At 40.3% G+C, this 22033-nt stretch overlaps 1 protein-coding gene across 1 annotated transcript; it reads left to right on the plus strand.

The window, feature by feature from the left end:
• Positions 1-89: 89 nt before the first annotated feature.
• NDUFB5 (NADH:ubiquinone oxidoreductase subunit B5) lies at positions 90-21326 on the plus strand. Its single transcript, XM_020980755.2, has 6 exons — positions 90-281; positions 3394-3482; positions 7585-7651; positions 11576-11637; positions 14522-14628; positions 21100-21326. Exons 1-6 carry the CDS (start codon positions 134-136, stop codon positions 21218-21220), a joined length of 594 nt encoding a protein of 197 aa, XP_020836414.1. The 5' UTR covers positions 90-133; the 3' UTR covers positions 21221-21326.
• The last annotated feature ends 707 nt before the right edge of the window (positions 21327-22033 follow it).

Raw genomic sequence — 22033 nt, forward strand, 5'->3', positions numbered from 1 at the left:
ATGGCCACCGCCAGCCGGAGCCTCTCATTGGTCGGACCCGCCGTCTGCGACTCCTCATTGGTTGGAGGAGCCGTCTCGGCTTCCGTAGCGGCTCCAGGCCTCTCGGCGTCCTGACAGAAAGCCTAGAGCGGCCATGGTGGCGATGAGCCTCTTGCTGCGGGCTTCGGCCTCGGCCTCGGCGGCGACCCGAGCCGGCCTGGTCCTGACCCGCCGCGGGCTCGGGCCGCAGCTGCGCCTCGGCGGCTTGCTGACCCGGAGCGTTCCGGGCGCGGGCTCCGTGGGTAGGTGCCGGGCGGCGTGTGGAGGGCCCAGCGGCCCCGCGGTGACCTTGGCCGGGCCTCGGCGAGCCGGGGAGGGAGGGAGGAGCGCGGCGGGGCCGAGGAGCCTTCGAGGGCCTGCCTGTCCACCGTCTCGCGGAGGGACCTCGGGCAGTAACTAATAATAAGAGCAAACAGCTAGCATGCTGATAGCGCCGTAGGCTTTGCAGAGCGCTTTACAAGTATTATCTCCTTCGATCCTACATTACATTGCTGCAGGCAGGTGTTACTAATCCCCATTTTACAACCGAGGAGACGGAGGCAGAGACTTGCCCAGGGTCACACAGCTTGTAAGCGTCAGGGGCAGAATTTGAATTCGGGTATTCATTTACTCCTACCTAGAAGCAAAGCAGTGTTCCCTCCATGGGCCTCAGTTTCCACAACTGAAAAATGAGAGGCTTGGACTTGGTAGCCTTGAAAATCCTTGCCGTGAGCTCACAGTCTGTAGCCCCCTACCCACCTTGGCCGTCCTCCAGACTGAGTTCTTTTCCTAAAATGGGGTGCCTATAGTTGGGCACGAACCTCCAAGTCTGCCTTGCCTCCTGGGGGAGAACCAGCTCTTTGGCTTTGTCAGAAGCCTTCTGGAAGGGATTTTGGCCAAGCCGTCCTTAGCCAAGGGGGCAGAGGTGACCATCGGCCCCTAGTCTGCCCCCAGAACGTCCGTAGAACAGGCTGGACTCAGGTGGTGTCCCCCAGTAGAATATAAACCCCTTGAGGACAGGGATGGTTTTTCTGGCTTGTTTTTATCTTCTGTACACATTATGAATGTAAATGGTGCACGGGAGTGGTACCGAGCTGGCTTTAAAGTCTGACTTGGCCGAGTTGATTTTCCCTTATCATGTACGTTGTAAGATAGTAGCTGAGCTGGAACAAGTCTCCTGCTAACCCAGTCCCTGTTTTCTTTCTTCTCTATTACTTTGTCTTTTTGCTTTTGCTGATTTCTCTGAGATATCAGCAGCTAGAATCCAGGACTCTTGGAATGCAGTGAAATAGAGGACTGGATTTTGAGTCAGTTCAATTCAAGCTAGAGGTCATATCCATCCTCCTAATTTTTTTGTTGTTTAGTCATTTCACTTGTGTCCAACTCTTTGTGACCCCATTTGGGGTTTCTTTGGCAACATACTGAAGTGGTTTGCCATTTCCTTCTGTAGATCATTTTACAGGCAAACAGGGTTAAGTGACTTGCCCAAGGTCACACAGCTATGAAGTGTCTGAGGCTGGATTTGAACTCAGGTCTTCCTGACCTCAGGCCCAGCACTCTGCACTGCACCGTGAGCCCATAGAGTTTACGGGGCCTGCCCAAGGTCACATGGGTAGTAAGCAGTAGAGTTGGGATTTGAACCCACATTCTCCACTTATATTTTCAGTTTTCATGCTCTTTATCTACAGTTTACAACTTTAAATATTTCACCCAGGTTTTTTTTTTTTTGAGTTCACATAATGTATTCTTTAGTGTGGAATTGGCAGGGAGTCATTCAGTGTATTTAAGGACCATGTTAAGAGTGGTGAGCTGAAAATTGAGTAGACAAGGACAAAAGTAGGATGAGCAGAGTTTTAATCAAGATGAAGGCAAGTTAAGGTTGTACAAATGTGTATGTGTAGTTACATTTAAATCTTCCTCCCGTGTACTGTTGGGATTGCTGAGATGCACTCCCTTATTACACATACTCGCCAGCAAGCCCTGAGTTTACTCGGTTCATAGGGATGGGGTTTTGCCCAAGTGAGAAGTATATAATAAAATCCTGGCCACCTAAATATCAAATTGTTTTTGGTGTTCTTCATCTGTTCTGCCTCCTTTGCTCTGTCCTTTCGTTTCTTTAGAATTTCATCATTTATAACTGCCTGCCCACCTACCCACATTTTCATCTTCCTGCTTTTATTTGATACTTGGTTCTCATCCTTCCTATTCTAGGCTTAGCACAGATGGTTTGAACTTTGTGCCTTACTCTGGCCTGAGATATCTGTATGCTCACTTGGCTCATGGCTGCTACTGCTGCCACTGTGTTTAGACATGGCCTGCTATCCCAGGAGCGGCCCTTTCTCAGACTCTTACCATCTGCCCCGCATCCCAGTTCCCTTGCTCACATTGTGGCACAGGACCACCCACAGTCCCAGCGTTTACATTCATGGGCACATGCACATATGTTCTGACGCAAAAGATATTATTGAAGAGAGTGGTGTGTGACCAGAAAAGAGGGCACGTAGGCTGGTCTACTGTAGGAACGTGGGAGGGAGAACAGGGCACAGCATAGTTGGCCCAGTGATGCCAACACAATGGGAAGAAATCTAGGGAAGGGTCCCTATTTTGTTGGGTGAACAGATCCAAAAAGGTTTCAGGTGAGATGGAGAAGGACACAGGATTAAAGAGTAGAGATGAGCTATGATCTGTATGTACCATGGAAGGAAATACCAGCATTCATGTCTCAGATGGCACAGATCCACAGAGTGCTTCCCACAATTCCTTATTTGTCCCTTTTGCCCACCCTGAGTATTCCTGTCTGCCAGTGCTGACCCAGGGAGTGGTTGTATTATCATCACATTTGGGGTTTGGGAAGGAGACCTAGATTGCTAACACTTGGGCAGCAGAACTTGGCAATGGGGTAGATCCAGTGAAAACAGTCTTTGGTTTCTTTATGTTTTGGAGCAGAGGGAGGAGAGAAGAGTGCTACCGGGCAAGTGGGTATGGGAGTGGATAGAGGAGCATGAATCTGGGAGATTTATCAAACCAGGGCCGGGGCTAGCTGGTCCTGGCAATGGGCTAGCTATAACAAGGCTAGCTCCAAAGGCGAACAGAGAGTAGGGACTCTCCTTCCCCAACTTCCTCTGAGAAAAAAAGAAAAGAAAATATCCCTTAAATATGATTCCTGAGAACAAAGGCCCTAAGTGCCTAATGGGTGTAATAATATATTCATGTTCTACTGTGGAATTAGTTTACTAGCCTAAGCCCTCTGGATCAAGGGTCACAGCCTGGACATCTAAGACTGGACTTGACTTTGGCCTTTCTGCCATCCAGCAGGCCGTCTCTCCACTCTTGACACACTTAAACAGTGCCGATTGCCTGCTTTCTTGTTTCTAGCCCCAGTCCGACATAGTGGAGGCCATGGGAAGAAAATGTTTGTCATCAAAGCTTCTGAATTTTATGACAAGAGATTTTTTAAGTTGTTGGTAAGTTTCTTTCTGCTACTGTTTTTAAATGTTAAAACTAAGTACCTGATTTACATAAGTAATGTGCTTTGTTTATCTTAGAATGTGAGGCATTTTTCGGTTTTTTTTCTTGCCTTAGAAGATCCAGAGCCACTTTACAGAGACGTTGATGCTTCAGTAATTGTTAACACCTCCTTTTAAAGAGGAGTTCCTGTGGAACCCTCAGTATGAAATAATATAAAGTAAGATTTCATATTCACACCTACCAGAATTACTTAACGTATGATTCCCTTACTTACTCCGCTCCCCTGGTGCATCTAAGGCAGGATGCTGTTTTACAGAGATTTTATTCACTTTTCAAGAACACATCTTTTAGGCCTCATTTCTGAAATATATAGAGAACTAAGTCAAATTTATAAGAGTACAAGTCTGTCCCCAATTGATAAATGGTCAAGAGGATATGAACAGGCAGTTTTCAGATGAAGAAATCAAAACAGTTTATAGTCATAAGAAAAAATGCTCTAAATCACTATTGATTAGAGAGATGCAAATCAAAATGATTCTGAGGTACCACATGACACCTATCAGATTGGCTAACATGACAAAACAGGGTAATGAAAAATGTTGGAGAAGATGTGGGAAAATTGGAATACTAATGCATTGTTGGTGGAGTTGTGAAGTGATCCAGCCATTTTGAAGAGCAATTTGGGGCTTTGCCCAAAAGGCTGTAAATCTGTGCATACCCTTTGACCCATCAATACCACTTCTAGGGCTGTATTCCGAAGAGATCATAAAAATGGGAAAAGGACCCACATGTACAAAAATATTTATAGCAGCTCTTTTTGTTGGTGGCTAAGAACTGGAAATTGAGGAGATGCCCATCAATTGGGAAATGGCTGAACAAGTTGTGGTATATGAATATAGTGGAATACTATTGTGCTATAAGAAACGATGAGCAGGCAGACTTCAGAAAGACCTGGAAAGACTTGTATGGAATGATGCTGAGTGAAGTGAGCAGAACCAAGAGAACGTTGTACGCAACAACAGCCACACTATGTGATGACTAATTTTGATAGATTTAGCTCTTCTCAGCAATGCTAGGATCTAAGACATCTCCAAAAGTCTCATGATGGGAAAATGTTGTACATATCCAGAAAAAAGATCTGTGGAGTTTGAATGCATATTTTGGTTTTTTTTTCCTGTTTTATTTCTTCTTTCTTGTGGTTCCTCCTACAGGTTCTAATTCTTCACGATGTGACTAATGTGAAAATATGTTCAGTAGGAATGTGTATGTAGAGCCTATATCAGATTTCATGCCATCTTGGGGAGGGGAGGGAGGAGGAAAAATTTAAACTCAAGAAAGCTTATAGAAGTGAATGTTGAAAACTAAAAATAAATTAATTTAAAAAACCCACATCTTTTATTAGAAGTGAAATCACACTGATAACAATAATACCAAAAAGAACAGGCGTTGCATCTGAGTGTGATCTAGTGTAAAGGGGGTGGGATTGGAAGCAAGAGGCCTAGATTTTAGCCATAGCTCCTCCACTAACTCACAGTATGACCTTGAACAAATTGCTGAACCAATCTGTGATGTCTTCAGTTTTCTCATCTGTAGGATGAAAGTAATGATGGTTGTACCACTTACCCCACTATATTGTTGTGAGGAAAGTTTTGTATGCCATAGAATATTATCTGATTGGGAGCTTTTGCTAATTGAAATGAAAGATCACATTTAAATTGCAGTTCAGCTTTCAAATGATCTTTTGCCTTCCAAGATTAAATTATAGTGTATATACTTCCTGCTTTAAGAAAAACAGTATACTAAGAGAATAAATCAGGCAGTGATTATTTGCATTACAAACATTACTTATTATAATGATATTTATTATTTTATATATATGTATATATATATGTATATATATATATATATATATATATATATATATATATATGAAAATTGTATTCAGGTTTTTCTTAAATATGGAAGCAACTTATTACATGGGGCAGCGAGGTGGTATAGTGGATGAAGTGCCAGACCTGGAGACAGGAAGACTTGAGTTCAAATCTGGCTTCAAACACTTAGTAGCTGTGTGACCCTGGGCAAGTCACTTCGCCCAGTTTGCCTCAGTTTCCTCATCTGTAAAATGACCTGCAGAAGGAAATGGCAAACCACTCCAGTATCTTTGCCAAGAAAACTCCAAATGGGGTCACAAAGAGTCAGACACTATTGAAATGAATGAACAACAATAAACTTATTGCATATATGATAGGATTTGATTTCTGCAATTTTGTTTATAAAACAGTATAACTAAGTTCAGAGAATTTCATTATGAGGTCTAATGCAGGATGATGAAAACTGGCAATCATAGCTCTTAGAATATCTAGAAGGCCTGGAGATGCAGTGATAGGTATTTTTGGAGGGAGTTCCTACCCTGAGGTATCACAAGATTGTTGGAATGTTCACTTTTCAAGTTTAGGAACACAGTTATTTTGTAGAGTGAGGTAAACTGATCTGTTATTTTCATCACTAACTCTGTGAGAGTTGTGATGCCAGTTGAGAGGGTGCTACCTGTGTGCTTAGGACAGGGCCATTTTCAGGAGATACTGTGGGGTCTTTAAGAGCTAATTGATGGTTAAGACCCTTGACTCTCAGCCATTGCTAGGAACCTAATGATTAACCATCTTTTCCCTTGTCCCCCTCCAGCTCTTGTGCCCTGCCAAAAGCCCAACTGCCCTCAGTCATCTCTTTTATCAGGATCCAGTTCTTGTTGTGATCATTCTATTAATAATAACCATAGTCATAGTAAAGTTTACAGACAGACTTTGAGTCCAGGCCTAATTATAAACTGGATGTCTGGGGACCAGCTTTGCTCAGTGGATAAAGGCCCTTCACCGGATAGAGGCTGCCTCTGAAAGTGTCTTCTGAAGCCTTAGGGTTTTGGAATGAAACAAAAGATTGCTTAGTCTTCTTTTGCACTTTTAAAAAAATTTTTAATTAATTTATTTTGAATTATCAACAATCACTTCCATAAGCTTTTGAGTTTTAAATTTTTCTCCCCTTCCTTCCCCACTTCGTGCCCTAAGACGGCACACAATCTGATAGAGGCTGTATGTGTACATTCCTATTAAACATATTTTCACATTAGTGATGTTGTAAGGAAGAATTAGAACCAATCGGAGGAACCACCAGAAAGAGAAAACAAAACACAACAGAAGAAAAAAATAACAAATAGTATGCTTCGATCTACATTCAAATTCCATAGCTTTTTCTTCTTTGTGGATAGCATTTTCCATCACAAGGCCTTTGGAGATGTCTTAGATCCTTGTATTGCTGAGAAGATTTAAGTTTGTCAGTATAAGTCATCCCACAACATGGCTGTTACTGTGTACAAGGTTCTCCTGGTTCTGCTCGCTTCACTCAGCATCAGACCATACAAGTCTTTTCTGAAGTTCATCATTTCTTATAGCGCAATGGTATTCCATTATATTCATATTACACAACTTGTTCAGCCATTCCCCAATGGATGGACATCCTCTTAATTTCCAGTTCTTTGTCACCACAAAAAGAGCTGCTGTAAATATTTTTGTACATGTGGGTCCTTTTCCCATTTATATGATCTCTGGGATACAGCTCTAGAAGTGCTATTGCTGGGTCAAAGGGTATAGTTTTTAGTGAGTCTTAAAAATATATTTGAATGTACTTGTACAAAAGATTTTAATAGGAATAAAAATAATATACCTACCAAGAATTTTAGCATTTTCAGTGGTCAAACACTGAATGGTTTGAAAACATAGAGAAGGAAAGGAGACAGAAATTATTTAGTTTTTAGATTTGATCAGCTTCATAGCATATCTTGCCTTGCCCCTGCTTCTGTTGTTCTGCCAGCTTCCCTTGATCCTTGCTTTTTTCTGCTGGTGGTGCTGAAGGTCACCTTAAAGCCAGTGAAGGGAAAAGCTCAGTACTTGGTGGGGGTGATTGTTGTTATTTTTCAGGGAGTGAGGGAGTGGTGTTGGGGTAGAAGAGGGTCTGGTGAAGCTATATGGAAAGGTATCAGATAATAAATACAAGTGTGACCTAGAAATCCATTATGTGATGCATTTTATTTTCTTTATCTTACAGAGATTTTATTTATTATTGACTGGAATTCCAGTAGCAGTTGTCATAACATTGGTGAACATATTCATTGGTAAGCTTTAAAAATATTTTTATATGAATGTCGCAATGAAAATGGTCTTTAGTATGGTAGTTTGAGCTGACACTTGGGAATTAGATGTAAACAGCTAGCTCTTAGCTGTCTCTATGAATGGAGTGGTGTAGTGGTGGTGTAGTGGAAGAAATCTGAATTTGGATTCAGGACTTGGGTTTAAATTCCTGCTCAGCTGTTCGTTATCTGGGTGTGATGTTGGGCAAGTAAATGATTTAACCTCTTTGGTCTCTTTTCTTTATTTGTAAAATAAGGCAAGTTGGACTATGAATGTGTGGGGTGGTGTTTGGTGTTGGTCAATAGGGGTAAATGAAAAGGAGATTGATCAGATCTGCTACTCATTTTTCCCTTTTGCTTAGTAGCAAATTTTTCTTGAATGAACAGTTTTGTGGTAATTTAGCAGCCATGACTAGAGAGGAAAAGACAACTTAATCACAAAATTTCTATATCTACCAAACTTAATAAGATCTATTGAAGGATATTGTTTCTGGCCAGCTGAGGCAAGGAGATGGGGAGTTTGCAGTGGGCCGTGAGATGTGCATCTCCAGTCTAGCATCTACCAGTTCCCTAGCTAGCTGTCTGTTGTGCCACTTAAGCTTGCTAGGGAGGCAGGCCTTCCATTGGTGTGGGGGGGGGTTGGAATATCCAAGATAAAAGGTCATGTTTCTGGAGTGTGTCAGTGCTGCTTGGCCACTTTTCCTCATTTCCCAGGGGTTCAAGGGCCATGCTGGGTGGGTAGGCAGAGTGTAGTAACCTGCTCCTAGAGGTTTGCTTTGGGATCTTGGAGCATTGTAATTGGTGAGAGGCAGGTAGGAGGAAGAAAAGGACAGGGATTGGGAAAGGGGCAGTGCAGAGAGTGGGAGAGAAGGCTCACTAGCTCCAGAGCTTATTCTGGAAATTTATTGGTCCTTTTCTTGGAGCCCAGGGCCTTACTGCTGCCCTCAGATAGCCATGAGCTCATAAGTGGCTGCCTGGCAAATTGAAGACAGAGGTGCTGTTAAGTTTGTTCTTAGCCTAAATTTCTTGCCAACTCCTAATTTTCCTGAGCTAGATTGTCTTTTCTGGCTAGACTAAGGCAGTTGATGCCAGCCACAGTTATGCACAGGCCTTTGGTTCAGTACTTCACCCATGGGGTTTCTGAAATCTGTGAGCTGGACCAACAGACAACCACATGAGGCCAGAATAGGTCTTAAGATGGACCAGGCACCTCTAAGGCCCCCTCCAGTTCCAGGTTCTCAGGCAGCTGGTGGAGCAGGAGACAGAGGGTTGGGCCTGGAGTCAGGAAGACCTGAGTTTCAATCTTGTCTTAGACACTTTACTAGCTGTGTAACCCTGGGCCAGTCAGTTATTTAAACTCTGTTTGCTTCAGTTTCCTCATATGTAAAATAAAGATAGTAATAGCATCTGTCCGCTAGGGTTGTTGAGGATCAGATGAGATAATATTCATAAAGCACTCTGCAAACCTTAAAGCACTTATATAAATATTAAAACTATTACTATTATTATTGTTATTACACCTATTATCCTATGATCTTATAATACCTTTTCCAGCATTTGTGGAGGATTTGTGATGTAAGAGGGTCAGAACCAGGGTTGAGAGACCTGGGTTCAAATCCTGTCTCTGGCACTTACTAGCTGGTGACCCTACAAGTCATTTCACTTTTATGAACCTTAGTTTCCCTATTTTAAAACAGAGTTAGTATTTGTACTGCCTACCTCACGGGCATGTTCTGAAGAGAATTCTTTAGAAAATTTGAAGCACTACAGGGATATGAATGTTGGTTAATAGAAGATAGAAAACTCCTCCAGGTTAGAAATTTCTCATCTAAATGTAGACTCTTGAGAATCTCTTCCTGCAGTGTTCTTTTTAAATATGAGCTTTCTCCACCTCTACCAATGTAGATCTGCAACCTTTTTGCAAATTAGAATCTTAGAGAGACACCTTCCATTCCCCCAAGCAAGATGAGACTTGAGCCAATGCCTCTCTATGCCTTGCTGTACTTAAAAGATTCTAATTTTACATTTTAAGAACATGCCCATTAAAGAAGTTAGCTGCTATTAACCCTTCTGTGCCAGCACAGCCATCTACCACTTTGGGACAGGTGATCCCACAATTATGAACTGACTCATGGATTGTCAAGATTTTGTAGGCTTGGAAAACATACATGGCTTGACTATGGGTGGTGGTGATGGAATGCCCCACACACTCACAGAAGGACTCTTATAGTTAATTCTGCAGGCATTTATTCTGTGCCTGATATGTGCAGACCAATGCTGAATCGTAGGGGAGATGACACATTCCTTGATTTCATGGGAGGAGAGGACATATGCCCCAATAACAACAATACAAACTAATTCAAATACGTTATTTGCCAAAGGGCATTATCAGGGAGGGCACAAAGGAGCAGGTGGCATTTGAAGTAGGTAGTAATTCCATAGGTAGATAAAAGCCAGGCACATTCTAGGCTTTTGGAACAGGGAAAGAGCACTTCAGGGAGATGGAAGTCTTAGCATCTGCATGAAGTGTCTCCAGTCCAGTTTGGCTGAGAGGAGCAGGGATTGGAATGGTGGTGTGGCCCCAGATAGCAGAAGTTTCAGCTTTATGTACTCAGCTAGAAGAGGCCATTGAAAAGTTTTGAACAGAGGAGTCATGTGACTAGCTCTCTGCAGCAGAAAGATAAATGTGATGTCAGTGGCATGGATTGATTGATGGAGGAGAGGGTGCAGGTGGGAAGGAAAGCCTGTCAGAATTCAGGTGGGTGTTAATGCCCTCAGGTAGCCTGGAGTAAATAGGAGCAGATGAAATGGGTACAAAAGAGTTTTGTAGGTGGAATCCACTGGCTTGTTAATGCTGTAGCGTAAAAGGTGAGGAAAGAGTAAGAGAAAACCCTAGAGTTTCAAACATGGGAGAAAGTGGAAAGGGAGGGGGAGAGGAGCAGCAAGGGAAGAGGTGAGGTAGTACATGAGAATCAAAGACTTCCTGGTGGCATGGCAGATCATCCACAGGGCCGTGAAAGGATGTAGTGAGTGGGTGCACGTAGGCTGCAAGGTAAAGAAATGTACACAGGTTGAGGGACACGGTGGAGTGGGGAGAATGCTGACTTTGGAATCATGAAGGCCTTGCTTTGAATCTTTGAATCCTGCTGAAGGCACTTACTAGCCAGGTGAACATTGGCAAGTCATTTCATCTCTCTGAGTCTCAGTTTCCTCCTCTCTAAAATTGGGGGGGGGGTAGGAGGAAGAGGTCTTGACTGACCTCTAAGGTCCCTTCTAGCTCAGACTCTAGGATCTGATGATCTGTGATCTTGTGATCATCTATGACTTGTGAACCAGAAATACTGTAGAAGGCATCCCCAAGGGGACATCTGCCGGAAGTAGAGGTGGGCTGGTGATGCAGCCAGAATAGATGCCGCCCTGGTGTCCACAGGACATTTAAGAGGTGGCGGGGATGGTCTGCTGCACCTGGGGAAGATCCCCTATGGAAGATTTGGGGAAGGAAATTGAAAAGAGTGGCACAGGATGCAAAGAGAGACCTCAGAGTGATGAGGTCATGGAGCTGTCACCTGTGGAAAGGAACAGAATGATTTGTTATGCCCTTCTCCCACTCCACAGCCGATACTTCATCAAACACCACATTCATGGGGAATTTTGCTAAGGTGCTTTGTCACCTTTGAACCCTAAAGAGTCTCTCATGAAAGCTAAAAAGGATATAATAAAAACATTTCCCATTAATGATTTCTCTCCAGACTGAAATGAGTGAAAAATTTCAGATATATTCATTAGTTATCAAGTCTTGGGAAAGTTGGGCTCTTGAAGTTGCAGTGATTTGATTCTTGCTTAAAATGATGAGGAAATAATACTGAGTTTCTAGTGATTGTGTTAAAAATCTCCATTGTCTTCCACCAGGCGAAGCTGAATTAGCAGAAATCCCAGAAGGCTACGTTCCAGAACACTGGGAGTACTACAAGGTTGGTGCAGAAACCCAAATGTTATAGAGTGTAGTTATTTCAGCTGCTATTTGTTCTGTGAACAGTGATGTTATAGGGATAGTTTATCCATCTTTCATCCCAGCTGGCAAAAGAGTCTTCCTATGGACAGGTCTGTCAGGATATTCCTTCTGACGGCACAGAAACCTTCCGTAGCTGCCTCTGATTTATATAAACTTCTTAGCCTGGCTTTTATGGCACTTCATGAACCAGCACATTCAGGCTCCAACCAAACACTCCTAGTTTTAATTCAGATCTCTTCAAGTCCTTGGTGTTCTAGCCAATGACTAGATATCTTTTATGGGGAGAATCCATTTCCTCCTCATTTCAGTAATAAGCCTTAGCTCCTAGGGTTCTTGTGGGAATTAAATAAAAATAATATTTGTAAAGTGCTTTGCAAGCCTTAAAGCGGTAGAGAAATGCTGGCTGCTGTTATTATTTTTTCTACCTTTCAGGATCTTTTTCTTCTGTCAAAGGTTAGTGTGGATACCACTTCCTTCATGAAGCCTTCCCTTCCTTTTCCTCATCTTTCCCCTCCAAGTGTTCTTTCCCTCCTCATAGTTTCATAGAGCATTTTGCCCACATGACAAATGACCTATAATATTACACGTATTAATGCATATGATATGTCTTATCCTAGTAGAATATAAAGGTGTCTGTGGGGGATCTCTTTAGAACAGGGTCTCTTAAACCTTTTTTGTGTCATGGACTGTTTGGCACCTATGGAACTCTTCTCTTTTTTTTTAATTTTTTAATTTTTTCCATATGCTTTTGAGTTGACAATTTTTCTCCCTTTTCCTCCCCCCCACCCTCCCCAAGACAGCGCACAATCTGATATAGGCTTTACATTTACATACCCATTAAACATTTTCACATTAGTGAAGTTGTAAGTGAAAATTAAAACCAATACGAGGAACCATCGGAAAGATGAAACAAAACTCAACAGAAGGTAAAAATAAGTGATAGCGATTCGACTTCCATAGTTCTTTCTTTGAATGTGAACAGTATTATCCATCCCGAGGCCTCTGGAAATGTCTTAGATCCTCATAATGCTGAGAAACGTTCAGTTTAACAATCTTACTCATTGCATAACGTGGCTGTTATTGTGTACAAAGTCCTCTTGGTTCTGCTCACTTCACTCAGCATCAGACCATATAAGTCTTTCCAGGTTTTTCTGAAGTCAGCCTGTTCATCATTTCTTACAGCACAATAGTATTCCATTACATTCATATGCCACAACTTGCTCAGCCATTCCCCAGTTGATGGGCATCCTCTCAATTTCCAATTCTTTGCCACCACAAAAAGAGCTGCTATGTATATTTTTGTACATATGGGTCCTTTTCCCATTTGTTTGATCTCTTTGGGATATAGCCCTAGAAGTGCTATTGCTGGATCAAAGGGTATGCACATTTTTGTAGCCCTTTGGGCATAGTGGAACTCTTCTCAGAATAATGTTTTGATGCCTACATTAATAATTGAAGGAAGTACCAAATTTCATTTAGGCATTTGTGAAAATAAATTTTTTTTCTCTAGCCAACTTCATTGAGGTTAAGAACCCCTGCCTTAGAGGTAGGCATTTTATCATTTAAGATCAATGATAGACACACATTAAGTGGTTATTATGTGTCATAAACTGCTGACATAATAAATGAATGTTGAATTCAACTGAATTTTTATTTAGATATTAACAAAATGAATAAGACGTTGTAAACAGCATTGTTATGGTTTCATTCTTATTGTTTGTAGACTTTGGTATATTTAAATATGTATATTTCCACTTTTTATAGTTAATCTACTGGTATTCAGATTTTTTTTATTTTAAATATCTTTTAAAATTGCTAGAAAATTCAGAATGTTGTGTTTCCATTTCAAAACCACAGGAATTAAACATGATCTAAAAACCCCATTATCTTTAAATGACTAGATGGATATTAAGATTAACCTCAAGGTACTTTTCTTAATCATTGAACACTTCCCCAAAATAGAAAGGAATTGCACACGTCAAAATATTCTTAGCAGCGCTTCTTCTCGAAGTAAAGAATTGCAAACAGAGTAGATGCCCATTGATTTGGGGTTGGCTAAACAGAATGTGGTACTTGAAGGTAATAGAATATTACTGTAGTGTAAGAAATGATGGCTGGTCTCATGGGGAGAGTTCTATGAACTGATGCAAAATGATGGAGAGCTGGGAAAACATTGTACGTTACCAGTACAACAACAAGGAAAGAACTGACAGCAAATGGCACCCAAAATGCTATTTTCTTACAGTGGCTGTTAAAGCTGGCCCTGGGGGGAGATTTGCAGGTGCCCTCGGCACTGTGGAGGCTGTGAGACCTCTTTGTATCCTTTAGGACTTGGCTGATGTATGGATTGTTTTGCTGAATTTCCTTTTATTCTCTTGTATCTTATTAGAGATGGCCTTCTGGGGAGGGAAGGGGGAGAGATATTTGAGGAAATAAAGTCATGTAAAAAACAAAAGCTATCAATACAAATTTTAAAAATTAATTCTCAAATTTGCCGGCTGATGTTTTAACCCATTAGGATAATTGTTTCGCTGTTTTACGAAGGCACAGGAGGAATTGGGAAGAGCCTCGGGATTTGATTTACAAAAACGAAAGATCGTAGTTTTAAAAATAGTTTTTACGTGCATTATAGGGCATCATACCTGAAAGAATCAAATGGTTATTTTCTTAGTCAAAATGAGTTATATTGGAGAAAAGAAGTAAAATTTAATATTAATTCTTTAGCTGAAGTTTCTTGTCTTTGCTAATTCTTTACTTATCAGGAATAATTTTTTTGAATGTGAAATGAAGGAGTGGATGGATGATGGAATTAAGAAATTAATGTGAACCATTGTCTCTCATAGCACCCCATAAGCAGGTGGATTGCTCGTTATGTTTATGAACCTCCCGAAAAGAATTATGAAAAAACCATGGCACTCCTTCAGCTGGAAACTGAAAAGGCTGATGTGAGGTAAACTGTCGAGGTCCCTAGGTTGGCGGGGAGGGAGGGAATGCCAACTCTGTGCTTCCTCAGCGTGCTGCTCACATACAAAAGGAACAGAGCTGGGTGAAAGCTGTTTGATGACTAGGCCATCAGACTTCGAAAGCCTGCATACAGTGGGGTCAGCAACTCACAGGATAGATCTGGGTACAATAGACTCTGGGCATGGGGAGGAGGGAGGAGGATCTGTTTCAAAGGCTGGTTTTCATTGTATTCTGACCTTGCTGGTTTATATACAACTGATCAATGATTAAAGGATTGAAATAATAAAGAACTCTTTCCACAAGCCCATCTGTCACCATCATCAAGGACATGAGTGCCTGACACTCACCTGGGGCTAAAATAAAGTCCTTTGAAACTCTTGCTACTTATCTCTGCACTTGATATGCTCCGGAAAAAGGGGCAGTAGGGGGCTCTTGTGTTATCCAGATTTAGGCCCTGAGCGAGGCCAGGTGAACCTGAGACCCATCATCCCAGATGGTGGGTAGTGGAGCAAGAGGGGAGGAAAGAAGGGTAACAGACACTTCCAGGACAAAGAACAGGTGCCTTCCTAGACATGGGAGATGGCAGGTGAGAGGCATGGGATGAGTGGGCATGGGTGAGCTGCACTGTCGAATAGTGCCAGTTCTTTTTATGATTGGATAGGCTTTAAGGTTTATTGTTCTTGCAAAGATTGGAAGAAAAGGGTTTGGCCATTTGAGAGATGTCTGAGAACCTGTGCAAGGCCTCAGAATATTAGTCTGGCTAGAGCAGAAGTTCTGTGGAAGGTATAGTAGAAAGTGAAATCAGCTACACCAGTGCAGAGTACAGAAAATACTACCTTGACACCAGTTGATATGCTTTTTAATTTACTGAAGTCAGAAGGATGGTGTGATTGCTGAAAAGATCCATTCCTTCTTGAGCCTCAGAACAGATTGCAAGCTCCTTGAGGGAAGGGATTGTTTTCTTTCTGTCTTTGGATCCCTAGTGAAGAATGACTGAATTTTAATAGTGTCTGGAACAAGAGAAGGAATAACCCTGTTGTGCTCTGCCAGTGAAAGCCCATCTAAACTGTTGGGTTCGATCCCATGGGATATACTTTACAAGATGTCAGTCTGGAGCACTACTGTGGGACCATGCCTTAGGAGGATGAAACCACATGGCCAGGAGTGCAGTGGTGCTCAGTTGATAGTCCATACCCTGTGGAAGAAAGATTTAGGGTGAACATCTGTTTGTTTTAAAAAGTATTTGAAGAGCTAATAGCTAGAAGACAAATGGATTTGTCTTCCAGAGGCCAGAACAAGAGCCAGTAGGAGGAAAGGAGTCACATTTTTTACTTAATATAAAAAACTTCCTGTGGCTAAAACATTTAAGGTTTCTAAGCCTTTAAGGTTTACAAAATGTTTGATATTATCTCCCTTAATCCTCACAGCTCCCTTGTGGGGTAAATGATCTCCATTTAACCAGTGAGGAAGTTGAGACTCAGAATGCTGAGTGACTTGCCTAGGGTCACACAGTAAGTATCTGAAGTGGAACTTGAACTCATGTCTTCCTGATTCCAAGTCCAGTATTCTCCACAGTGAAAAATGGAATAGGCTTCTTTGTAAGGTAGTGTCCCAGCACAGAAACTAAATGATCATTGGAGGAAGTTTTAAAGTGGGATTTGTATTTGTACTTCAGGTAAGGTTGGCTTAAATGGCCTTCCAGTTCTGGGATTGTGTAGAGAAAGCCATCGGAGTTGAGTAGAAAGAGCTCTGGACTTGGAGTCACGAAACCTCAATTCCAATTCTGGCTTTGACATTAGTGGTGACACTTTGCTTAAGTCACTTAGTGACTCAGCCTCAGTTTCCTTGTCTGTAATCTAAGACTTGTGCTACAATACCTCATGGGGTTGTTTTTAAGCCTTAGAATTCTGTATAAACTTGAGCCATTATTGTGAATGAAATAGAATGAATCCGACCATCATTTCATTAATTAAGAAGCATTTACTTAGCACCTGTGTGCTAGACACTATTTTAAGCACTGGGGATTCAAAGACAAAGAAAGGAACCATCCCTGCCCTCGAGGAGCTTACAGTCTATAGGGGAAGGCAATATGTACATAAAAAGATAGAAGATAATTTTGGAAGTGATGAGACTAATAGCCATCAAGAAAAGCCGCATATAGGAAATCATGCTTGTGTTGAGTTTTGAAGGAGTCTAGGGACTGTAAAGAGGCAGTGGAGTTCTTATAGATTTGACAGAGTTCTTTATGTATTTGAGATATGAGACCTTTAGCTGGGAAACTGTCTATAAATTTTTCCCTTAATTTTCCGTTTTCCTTCTGATCTTGGCTACATTTGTTTTATTTGTATGAACCCTTTTTAATTTAATGCAATCAAAATTGCCCATTTTACATCTCACACTCCTCTCTATGTCTTGTTTATTCATAATTTGTTCACTGATCCATAAATCTGCTAGGTAATATGTTCCATATTCTTCACTGTGTTTGTAATATCCCTATTTATATCTATGTCATGTATTTCATTTTGACCTTATCTTGGTAAATGGTGTGATATATTGGTCTGTGCCCAATTTCTGCCATACTGCTTTCCAGTTTTCCCAACAATCTTTTAACAGATAATGAATTCTTATCCCCAAAACTTAAATTTTTACACTTGTCAAACATTAGGTTACTACAGTCACATGCTGCTGTATATTATATATCTACTGTATTCCACTGATGTACTTTTCTGTTTCTTAACCATTACCAGATAGATTTTAAAATTATTTTAAACTTAAATCCTAAAACTTAAATACACAATAATAAAAGAAAAAGAAACATAAACTTAAATACTAAAACTTAATGGAAAATAAGAAAAAAAAGTATTGCCATGTGCATAGCAGAACGTGAGAGGATTCAAATTACACAACAGTTTTGTTTTCAAGAAAGCCTATATAATAAATACTATACATTGTGTTCCAAGCTTTTTGTAAGTTTTCTTTTGTTCTCTGCTGTGTACTTTTTACTTTGTTCTCCCCCCCCTCCCCCCCAAATCCCCCCAAGAAGGCTACAATTAAGCATGGATATGTTTATGTGTGTGTGTGCGTATATATATATATATATATATACGCACACACACACACACATACATATATATACACATATATACTTAGATATCTATAATCATACTCATATATAGATATATACATTCATATGCCTCTAAGACCATATTGTACTTGTTTATCCTCTGTTTCTTTGAAGGTGAATAACGTCTTCTTTCATAGGTACAAGTCTTTCTCTATTTTTCTAAGTCCACCAACCCATTGTTTGTTTCCTATATCACAGCAGTATTCCGACCTTATACTGTCTAGTTATTTTAAGTAGTCTACAACAGTAGTTTCCCTATTTTTCTCTTCTGATTAAATGTATGTTAGTTTTAACTTTGTCTGGACCAGATAGTTTTGATAATTACTACCTTTTAATGTAGTTAAGATCTGGTACTGCTAAACCTCCTTCCTTTTACATTTTTTTATTTGCAGAGTTCATAAAGAACTTTGTCAAATCTATAAAAGTACGAGTCATTTCCCAATTGATAAGTGGTCAAAGGGTATGGACAGGCAGTTTTCAGATGAAGAAATCAAAGCAGTTTATAGTCATATGAAAAAATGCTCAAAATCATTATTGATTAGGAAAATGCAAATTAAAACAACCTTGAGATAGCATTTTACACCTATCAGTTTGGCTTAAATGATTGAAGGGGAAAGCTACAAATGTTGGAGGGGGTGTGGAAAAATTGGGATGTTAATTCACTGTTGGAACTGTGACCTGAACCAGCCATTTTGGATAGCAATGTGGAATTATGCCCAAAGAGTTATTAAACTGCCTGTCCCCTTTCACCCAACACTACCATTACTAGATCTGTTTCCAAAGATGATTAGGGAAAAAAGAAAGAACCTGTGTGTTCTAAAATATTTATGGCAGCAAAGAATTGGAAATTGCAGGGATGCCCATCATTTGGGAAATGGCTGAACAAGTTGTAGTATGTGATTGTGATGGAATATTATAAGAAATGATGAGTTCGATGAACTTAGAAAAACATGGATAGACATGTATATGAAGACCGAAATGAGCAGAATCAAGAGAATGTTGTATATAATAACAGAAATACTGTTTTAGGAACAACTTTGAGTGACCAAGTCATTTTGACCACCATATATACCCTAATTAACTACAAAGCACCTATGAAGAAAGGTGCTATCTGTATCCAGAAAAAGAACTGATAATTAGGAGTGTTTGTTGAATGATTTTACGTTTATGTATATGCACACACATATTTATGTCTAATGGTAGCCATCTCCAGGGTAGGGTAGGAGAGCTGAAAGGGAGGAAAAACAAGGAAAAAACAAAGTTACATGATAATTTTGTTATGTGTTTAAAAGGAGTAGCAAGTTGTATATAATAAATTTGCAGCTTCATGTGCAGTCATCTTTTTTTTTTCCTCCTGTACTATGTTATGGAAATGCTTGTTTTATTTCTTAAGTTCAGAAAAAGTAAAAATTTTTAAAAAGAGTTAGTAGTGAGGAGGGAGAGCTTTCCAAGTATGGAGAACAGCCAATGCAAAGGCTGGAGATGGATATAGCAGGGAGACTGTTATGTGGGAAGAACAGTAAGAAGGTAGGCACGGCTGGACCATCAAGAGTGTGAAGGGAAGTAATACGTAATTGAGAAAGTAAATTGGAACTAGTTTGTGAAGGGCATTTTGAGCCACTGAAGCTTATTGAGCAAGGGTCAGACCTGTGCTTTAGAAATAGTTCTGGTAGCTGTGTGGGGAAGATGGATTAATGAGGGGAAAGACATGAGGCAGGGAAACATATGCTAGGATGTTACAAAAGTCTGGGTGTGAATTGATGAGGGTGTGAACCTTCAGACGGTGGTACCTTTGTAAGGGGAGAAAAAGGGACACTTCTGAGAGGTATGGAGGTGGAGTTGATAAGATGTAGCTAGAGAGAGATTAAGGAGTGAAGAATGACACCTGAGTGAGTAGAAGAGTGGTCATTGGCAGAGATAGGAAAGCCAATGGGAGGGGTGTGTTTTGGTGGAAAGGTGAGGAATTCTGTTAGCATGTTGAACTAGAGCTACCTGTGTTGGTGATGTGGGAGTGGAGTTCAGGAGATAGACCAGGACTTGAAATTTAGAACTATGAGTCATCGGTGTAATTACAATAATTGAACCTAGGGAAACTGATGAGGTCACCTAGATAAGAGGTCCCAGGGACAGAGCCTTCGGTTATACCCAAGTTAGGGAATTTGGATGAAGATCCAGCAAAGGAGATAGAAGAGTGCTCATGTAGGTTAGGAGAACAAGAGAGAGAGGAGTGCCTTGAAGTAGCACAGAGGAGAGAATATTCAAGAGGGTAGGGTGGTCAGCAGTGTTAGATGTTACACAGAGGTAAAGAAGGAGGAGAAATGAGATAGAGAAGTTTTGGTTGAGTGATGAGATAAAAGAAGACAGATTGCAGGGATTGAGAATTGAATAAGAGGAGAGGAATTGGAGACAATAAATGTAGATGCCTTTTTCTAGGAGTTTGGTTGTGAAAGGAAAGAGATATACAGTAGGATAATAACTTGAGGGGATGATAGGCTCAAGTGCCCTATAAGGATATTTTTAAGAAAATGAACCAGTTGATAGGGACAGATTGAAGATAAATGGGGAATACGGGAGACAATTGTGGAGACAGTTTGTCAAAGTATACAGGAGAGAATAGGATCTCACGGTAAGAAGAGGGTTTGATCTTGGTAAAGATAAAGTCCATCTAATCAGGAAAGGAGAAGAGAATTAGAGAGGGAAGGTGATATCATGGGAGTTTTGTGTTGTAGAGTATGGGGAAAGAATGGGGCTCACAAGAATGACCTTTATTTTCTCAGTAAAGTGCAAGGTAAGGTCTAGTACAAAGAAGATGGGGATGCTCTGGGGAAATAGGGAGAAAAGAGCAAGGATAATAAAATTTACAATTAAGATTTTCTGTCTCCATCAGGGTGCTCCAGATAGGGAGTTAGTATAGGCATAGGATGACCTGGTTAAGGAGGAAGAAGACTTTTCCTTTTTTGGCTTGACATAGATTGTTGGGTAGGAATAGTGAAATCACAGACCCCATGGAGATGGCCATTATCCCAGTGAAAGTGACAGTGACCCAGATAAGGGTATCAGTAGTGGGAACAGAGGAGGGAATGGGTGGAGGAGATTGTTTGACGATAAAAGGTTGCCTGAATGAGCAGAAGTTAAAAATTACTCTCAGATTTTTTTGTGTAGAGTGGTCTACAATTCAAGCATGTGTGCGTCTGTCCTTGGAGAGAATCAGGTATTTTTCATTTGTATAAGACTAGCTAGTGATTGTACTTTGTGATGAAAGGAATTGTTTACATTTGTAATGGGAGTTCTCTCAGTGCTTGAAGTTTAATTTAAGGATTCTGTTTCTTACAGGTTGAAATGTCTGGAAACAGAAAAACTTATGCGAGGAAGAGGGGATGGACCCTGGTTTCATTACCCAACTCTTGATAAGGAACTTATTGATCGTGATCCTAAAGCAGTCCCTGATCATTAAGCTATTGATTCTACACTTCTGATGTATACTCTCTTTCAGGGGGGTGTTAAAGGAAGAAATGCATACTGTATTGTTGTTTTCTGAATAAAATAGCCGTTTCCCTTTTGGTCTTGCAGTTAGTTTTCAGTGTAGTTTGAGAGAATTGCTTTTGTTTTTAAGGGATGGTTTTCTTTTTTAAGAAGGTCATGAATATGGCAATTAAAATTGGAGGAGATCAAAGTTTGTGAACCTCCACAGGTATTATCGTTTGAAAGTAGATTCTACAATATGCCCAGTAAATGAAAGTTGTGGACAGGAAGTATAACCGTATCAAAAATGACTTATGTACCTGAGCATATAGAATATAGGCATCTTGGTTCACCATTGATAGCTCATCTATTTCAGTTGGCATTGGAATTTTTAGCCTGGATTATGTAAAAGATTAATGCCTTAATAAATCAGAAAAATGAAAAACTTCAGTAAGCAAGTCTTCTGGAATTTGACAAAGTTTTTATTTTTTTACTTTTTATAGCCAAGAAACTTTTTGCATCTCTTTAAAGAATGTGAGTTTTTCAAGGATCTTATCTTAACTATTGAGATATAATAAAAATCATTACTGGTAAATATTAAAAAGAAATTGGTGTTAAGAGTAGCTTAAAGTAAAGAGTTTTAAATGATAAAAATTATAAAATATATAAGACAAGAACTATTTGTTAAATTGAAATGCCAGGCCTAGACATAAAATTTTTAAAAAATTTCAACATCTAAAAATTCTCTTTAAAATAATTTAAATATAATTTGATAGGCTCTTTGTACAGGACAAAATTATTTTTA

This window comes from Phascolarctos cinereus, unplaced genomic scaffold (genome assembly GCF_003287225.1).
Source record: "Phascolarctos cinereus isolate Bilbo 61053 unplaced genomic scaffold, phaCin_HiC Scaffold_7;HRSCAF=346, whole genome shotgun sequence".
NCBI lineage: Eukaryota > Metazoa > Chordata > Mammalia > Diprotodontia > Phascolarctidae > Phascolarctos > Phascolarctos cinereus.

Bases quoted from the DNA above. Each gene is read 5' to 3' on its own strand.
- NDUFB5 (XM_020980755.2), top strand. From the start codon at position 134: ATGGTGGCGATGAGCCTCTTGCTGCGGGCTTCGGCCTCGGCCTCGGCG. The intron at 3,483-7,584 runs GTAAGTTTCTTT...TTTATCTTACAG, and splicing joins AGAGATTTTTTAAGTTGTTG to AGATTTTATTTATTATTGAC. The intron at 11,638-14,521 runs GTTGGTGCAGAA...TGTCTCTCATAG, and splicing joins AACACTGGGAGTACTACAAG to CACCCCATAAGCAGGTGGAT.